General features: G+C 42.2%; 1 protein-coding gene across 1 annotated transcript in view; it reads right to left on the bottom strand.

Annotated features, from left to right (window-relative positions):
• Positions 1-6,715: 6,715 nt before the first annotated feature.
• The window catches only part of LOC308078962 (cysteine-rich protein 2-like), a gene marked incomplete at both ends in the record, with an annotated part of 844 nt that continues 59 nt past the window's right edge, over positions 6,716-7,500 (bottom strand). Inside the window, 2 exons of the mRNA XM_080420301.1 lie at positions 6,716-6,940; positions 6,987-7,500. The exon at positions 6,987-7,500 is cut by the window's right edge and continues 59 nt beyond it. Coding sequence (XP_080276427.1) covers positions 6,716-6,940; positions 6,987-7,500 — 739 coding nt within the window. The remainder of the gene's footprint in view (positions 6,941-6,986) is intronic.

Below are 7,500 nucleotides of genomic sequence, written 5' to 3' on the forward strand. Positions count from 1 at the left end.
CCATTTGCCAGATTTGGTCTTATTTTGTGCTCTCAAGTAAAGTATTTTCCTCATTATCTAAAAGACATCCACACCCAGCATGTCTTCAGGGGTAGATATCCTCCACTGTTGTGAAAGATTGGGTGTGTCTGTCTGTCTTTTGTGCTGGGCTGTTATGATTTATAACATACATTTTGTTATTCATTTAATAAACCCTATACTTAGTTGACTGAAGTCCCCCGGGGCTCCATGCTAGCCAGGCCTCCGGCTGTTTTCACTCTATACACAAAATATCTTCACCAATCTACAAGCTCACAACGCGATGCGACGCTGAAAGTTTGCCCAAGGATCATGTGGTTAATGTGTACTTCCTTGTGGTATAAGGCTAATAAATATTATAGTTAAAGAGTTAAGAGTCAAATATTTTATCCATTTGTAACTCCAAGAGTGTAGAAATGTAACCAAATGGACCCTTACGGAGTTACGGGTCATTACATTTTGTACAATCTCTGAGTTCAATTAAGCTGTTAATATAAGTAGTACATCTGCAGTGGATCATGGTCTCCCTATAGTTCCATTGAGACATTTTAGACCCTGGTGTCAGGTAGCATTTAGCAGACTCATCCAGAGTGACTTACGATAAACAAGGTAATCAAGAAACTAGGATACCAGTTAAACAATGAACCTGTCATCTGTCTAAACAACATGCTATCTAAATAACATGCTTATAGTATCAGGGTCTTTCCTGAGTTGAGACAGAACTTCCCTCTCAACCTCTATCTCACAACACACACATGTAAAAGACAGGACATAGGCTACACCCTGAGATAGCAAACAACACACAGTGGCACCTATAGTTTGTAATGACTGCTACGGTCAGTCATCAGCCTGTAAAACTAGGATAGTGTCAAAGAGATGTTTGGACATTGTTGTATAGAAAGCAGCGCCCCTGGGAAAGAGAGTGGTGTCATTATAGGACACGAGTAGGAGAAAAGGCAAACTGGGGTAAAAAAATTATATCGTGAAAGTCTCTCGGGGGTAACCTTTAAAAGTCTGTCACGTTGGAGTCCAAAAAGAACAAGCACATCCATTTTCAGCGTGAATGTTCAGTGAAGGATACTGTGTCAGTGAATTCATGTGTGAATTCTATTAACAAAAGCACTGATGGGGTCTGCAGCATTTTTCTTCTCCCTTCTTTTTCCAAGGGTGATTCAGTCCAAATCAAAAAGGGAGCCTAAAGCCTGAGTCATACTCGAGTGTCGCACCCAGCGGGCTTAAGAATATGATGTATAGTGTCTTAGTGTTTTAGTTTTGTCCAATAAGAGCATAAGGGCACAGTGGTTAAAGGGATTTTTCACTTTCAAAAAAACGTTGAGTCATTTTATCGTCTACTCAGGCTTTTGTCAGCCCCCCTGACAGTTTTTAAGTTGCTTGATTCAATATTTAGATATTTGATATTCATTTTATCAGACACGCCCCCTTCCTATACAATCCCATTATAACTTCAAACTCCATTTTTAACATGTTAGATTCATCAAAAACACCTGTCCTTGGTTCTGGTGACTCACCCTGCCCTCCTAATACGTGAGGGGGCGTGTTTTTTTGATAACCTTTTTCATTTATTTGATTTAATTTTTTTATTGTATTTAATTGTTTTCATTTGTCTCCTCACGTATTAGAAGGACAATATCAGTCACCAGAACCAAGGACGGGTGTTTCTGATGAATCTAACATGGTCAAAATGGAGTTTGTATAGGAAGGGGGCGTGTCTGATAAAATGAATATCAAATGTCTAAATACTGAATCAAGAAACTTAAAAACTGTCTGGGGGGCTCACAAAAGCCTGAGTAGACGATAAAATGACCAAAAGTTTTTTTGAAAGTGAAATTTCCCTTTAAGTGCCAGCCCCACCACCACGGAGATTGTGGGTTCGAATCCACCGTGGTGCATCCGGCTATATCGAGCGTCCATGCAAACACTATTGGCCTGTGTTCGGGGGAGGGAGGCCGGGCGTGGAGGGTGATACTTGTCACTGCAGGTACTCCAATGGGCTGGGGCGGCACCTGTCAGCAGGGAGTGTAAGGCGGGAGGAGTGGGATGAAGGTTCTATGTCCTCCCGGTGGGGGATCCTCACTAGCAGGTGAGTCAGTAGGATACAACAGCAGTTGTGTCCCACTGACACAAATGTGTGTGGGGAGGAATCAATTGACATAACGACTAAATTGGGGAGAAAAGGGGTAAAAAGCACAAAAAAACACCCAAAAAAATGTGAGTGTTCCACTAGAATTTCTATTTAGGCAGCTCTGTTCTCTGATGTGACAGTAGTCAAATTAAACAACGCACCTTATGTAATGTATATATCATGACACTTATATATTTTACACTGCTATGTTGACATCTGACCTTCAACTTCTTGTCACATCTCAGGCTTACAGCTGTAAAGGTGTTTTAGCTCCCATCACTTTTTAGTTAGTTTTCAGGAAAGGGAAGAAGAGAATGAAAAACAAGTAAAAACTCGTCAGATTTTACAGATATTCCTGATATGAGTAGATTGAAATACAATAAGCATGTCGGATATTCCAGATATTGGCCTGCTTTTCTATTTATTTCTGTTTCTGTCCACCTTTCTTGAGCCTGCAATGATGGAGCTTGTAGGCCTATATGACAAATAATTTCACCCACGTTTTTATTAAACCTGTGATGTGACAAGTTGAGTCATGTTGCCTGGTTCCATGTTTATGTATCATTGAAAGGAAAGCCCTAAAATAATTGTGTGAAATAATTGTGTACAACATCTCCCCCACTGACTCCAGCTCTATAGTGTCTTAGCTCATTGGTCTCCCACTGACACCTCTACCAGGTCCAGCCCTATATTGTATGTCAGCTCTGTTTAAACTCCCACTGGCTATCTGCTGTCTCTGCACTCCCATGTGAGAAGTCTCTTGCCTCTGTACTCCCTGGTCTAGTGAATGAGGTGGATGTGAGAAGTCTCCAGTCTCTGTACTCCCTGGTCTAGTGAATGTAGTGGATGTGAGAATCAGGCCTGTGCAGTGCAGACAGTCAGCATTGTCCCAGAGGAAACTGTGTAGTTAGTCCTGAGAGAGATATACAGCCTGGCCTGTGTGACCAAATTCAGCAAATATACTATCTCTGGGAGAGAATATGCTGAATTTGGTACCTGTAGTAATGTGTGTCTAGATGTATTCAGCAATTCAGTAGACAGGCATGACCTGATTGTATCTGTCTACTCTTCAAAGGAGAAAAAAAAGAAGAAAAATAAGCCCATTGTCTCCTTTGAAGTATAGAAGGAGAAAAGGAACTCTGAAAAACGAAGAAGAAGACACACAGTGTAAAGGCTCCCCCTTTCTCCCCCCATTTTAGTCGTTATGAGTGACAATTAATTCCTCCCCACACACATTTTTGTGTGTGTTGTCACTGCTGTTGTATCCTACTGGCTCACCTGCCAGTGAGGAGCCCCCACCGCGAGGGTGTCGTCGTCCTACTCCCTGCTGACAGGTGCCGCACCCAACCTGCAGGAGTACGTACAGTGACAAATATCATCCTCCCCGCCTGGCTTCTCTCCCCTGAACACGGGCCAATTGTGTTCGTTTAGACGCTTGACAACCATGGCATCCATGCAGGCACTTTACCACTGCGCCACCTAAGCAACAAAGGCTTTTTTTCTACTGGGAAAAATATCCAACTGTTTATCATTAGCCTACCTCTCTGAAATGCAGATCAAACATTTATACCGTAAACAAAATCACACAAAAAAACTGTCTAAATAGAGCTTCGGAATGCATAAGTTACAGTATCAACATCCAATCAACTATAAAACTATTAATTTCCTATGTAGCATTCTGCATTTAATCTTAAGCACAGCAGAGATCATCCAACCAATCAGTCAATTGTATATGTTGCCTAAAAGGTTCATTACATTTCCTACAGGCTAAACAAAAGTTAATTTGGCCTGTAGTGTGAAAATGAATTAAAATATATATGTCTGCTACTGCAGACATAAAATATGAGCACCTGAATCCATGCTGTATCATAGCCTATTTCTAGCAGCAGGTGTTTATCCTTCATGATATTTACTGTTGCAGAGCAGCAGTTAGGCCGTTAGGTGTTGTAAAAGTGCGACATCTAGTGGTTAATGTCTACTGCACCTTACGCTACACTTGGTGGCAGGTATTTTTGAATATCCCAATACTGTTATGCTTCCGACAAGTCTGTGTAGCCCGTCAATATTTGAAACCATAGAGCTCATACAGTACATGTTTCACCTTATGATCTACACAATGTAGGCCTACTGAAGCACAGGCGGGCTGCCAAATCTTTGTGTAGGAACTTTTTTCTTCTTTACACAAACCACTTGAACCCTAGAATCCCTATTCTGAGGGGAACATTAGCCGAAAATAGTAGATCTATAGAGCTCACAATGTGTCAGAGCTTGTGGATCGGCTATTTTCAGCAAAGAGGTTTGGTGTATAGTGGGGGGAAAATAACAGTAGAGGGTTTTAAGAGGTTAAATGTGTGAAAGTTCACATTAACAAACAAGATGTCAAACACATAGCTTTGTGTTTGATAGCTTGTCAAAGTTAAATCTGCAAATCTGGGGGTCCCTGCTTCATCTCTCTCTCAGCCAAGGGGTCCTTGGCCTGAAAATGTTGAAGATCCCTGGACTAAAGCCTATCAGTCAGCTATAGGAGGAGTTTATATTTCCTCTTATCAAACTGTATTTAATTTAATTTAATTTGATTCTAGCGTCTTCTGTTTTGACTCAGTTCAGACATTTAGGTTTGTTCTGTTATATTGTGTATATTAGATTGTCTTGTGAAGTGTTTGGTCTGTGTACTTGAGAATATATATTTAGATATTATTAAGTAAATAGAGAGGCTTATTGTCTAAAACGCAGGAGTCTGTGACAATGGACCCCTGGGAGATGGATTGCTGAGGTGGAGTGCCACGCCTACCATCAGCTCCCCGTACTTATGCTAAAAAATGTTGCCTTTTAACTATTTCTCTTTTGATAAAGTTGTTTATTTTGTTTTGATTTGTTGTAAAGCGACTTTGGTAGTAAGAAAAGCGCTGTATTCAAAATCTGTATTATTATTATTATTATTATTATTATTATTATTATTATTATTATACTTACCGTACGATAGCCGCACCCTATATCTCTTCCTTATTCTAACTTTTGCTGTAACTGCAAAATCTGAGAGCTCACACAAAACAATTATTTCACCCACTTTTTAAGTGTGATGTGACAATAAAGTCTTCTTATTTTTTATTTATTATTATTATACAAAATCACTGTTGTTCTCGTACCAATTACATATCCTGTCCACAAAACATCATAACTTGAGCTTGAGCTTTCTTTACAAATCATTAAAAGACATTGTGAAATCACGAAAAAATTTAACCGTACGTGTTGGATTGTTTTTCAAATCCTGTCCGCAGAACAGAACTACGAGCTTAGTGTTTTTGTATTTTATTTTTAATTTTTGTATTTTATTTTTATTGGAAAACTCCCACCTAACCCTATCCCGGACTACAGTGGACCATGTTTCCTGCAGTTCCAGTCAGACTGGCCCCGAGGGTGTCTCCAAGTCGGACTACACAACATTTAGTTCAGCCTCTACCAGCACCTCCACAGTGAAGGGCACAGTGACACTGCCATAATAACTTTAGCTGTGTAAAGCACTAACAGCACTAATATTTGCACACATTACACATTACAAATGACTATTTACCTAAGACAGGTTAAAATAAATGCATAGTGAACTAAAGAAATACCCAACAAAAGCTGAACTAACAAAAAATCTTTTCTCGATATGCAGGAGACACATGGAGGGGGCACAAGGACATGCAAAGATTTCGTACATTTATAGCTCGATAGATATCATACATTCAGGAAAAAATCATAACATATTTCAAATGAAACACTAGAAAAATGCATTCTTCAGAGCGCAGATCTTGCATTGGACTATATGAGAAGTTGCATCATGATCCAAGGAATCCAGAGGAGGAAAAAAAAAACCTCTTTGATTGTACGCCCCTTGGTTCTTATAGGACTTATAGGCCAATTTGAAACATTTTCAACAGGTCTTAGGTTTAATGCTCTACTGTCAGTATACCTTTTTCTCGACAATGAGAAATCATCTTTTGGCAACTGATGATACCAACATCAACAGCCAATCTGAAATTGACTGCCGATGGTAAAATACCAGTCTGATTTAGCTGCTGTGGTGAGGTTTTCCACACCCCTATGTCTCACAGTTCCTCTCTCAATATAAAACCTCACCGACTGTGAACCAGTCACACATATTAGTCATACATCCAGCTACCTGAACCAAGGTAACATTCTACTTTTGACTGTGTGTGTGATGGTGAGTGTGATGGTGTGTGTGATGGTGTGTGTGCGTGTGGTTCAGTCTATCTTCCGAGCCTGGCCTTCGAGGGTGTACATCGGCGCCTGTCCCTCGAAGAGGGTGTCTATCCTGTACATCGGAGTCTCGCCCTCGAAGGGGGTGTCTATCGTGTCCATCGGAGCCTGGCCCCCGAAGAAGGAGTCTATCGTGTACATCGGCGCCTGTCGCTCGAAGAGGTTGTCTATCCTGTACATCGGAGTCTCGCCCTCGAAGGGGGTGTCTATCGTGTGCATCGGAGCCTGGCCATCGAGGGTGTCTATCGTGTGCATCGGAGCCTGGCCCTCGAGGGTGTCTATCGTGGGTGTCTATCGTGTACAACACATCGACGGCTGCTCCTCGAGGAGTGTGTCTATCATCGGGGGCTGCTCCTCGAGAAGTGCGTCTATCATGTACATCGGGGGCGGCTCCTCGAGAAGTGTTTCTATCAGGTACATCGGGGGCTGCTCCTCGAGAAGTGTTTCTATCATATATATCTCGAGGGTGTCTATCATATGTATCTTGATGTTGTCTATCATATAGATGATCAGAGCCTGGCCCACGAGGGTGCACAAACATTTCGGAGGCTGCAAGATTCACACCTTTTACCCCTGCGACGGCAGCCCAGCACGGCACGTAGCAGTACGGCTCGCCGTCACGCTCTTCGTGGCTGTCAGGATCCAATCTCTTGTAGCACCTATGACAGCGCAGGCAGTGCTTATGCCAGTCCTTGCCAAGTGATTTCACCTTCGCCCCAAAGTATACTTTCTTGTTGCATCTGGGGCAAAGGCTGTCTTCGGCAAAGGCACCGTTACCTTTTAGTGGTGGTGCCTCAGGAATATAGGATCTGTTCTCCTCAGGCTTTTGTTCTGGGTCAATAGCAGGAACAGGGTGGCTTGAGTTGACGGGACTAGTATCATACACTTGCCCACTAGTATCATACGTTCCCCCTCGATGTTTGTTGTCTGCCCCAAATCCATTCGGCCCGAAGAGGGCAGCATAGCATGGTATGTGGCAGAAAGGCCTTCCCTCATGCTCGGCGTGCCCCGCAGGGTTCAGGAGCTTGTTGCAGCGGTCACACTTCAGGCACAACTTGTGCCAGGCCTTCCCCATT

This window comes from Gymnoscopelus braueri (genome assembly GCF_963280865.1).
Source record: "Gymnoscopelus braueri genome assembly, chromosome: 22".
NCBI lineage: Eukaryota > Metazoa > Chordata > Actinopteri > Myctophiformes > Myctophidae > Gymnoscopelus > Gymnoscopelus braueri.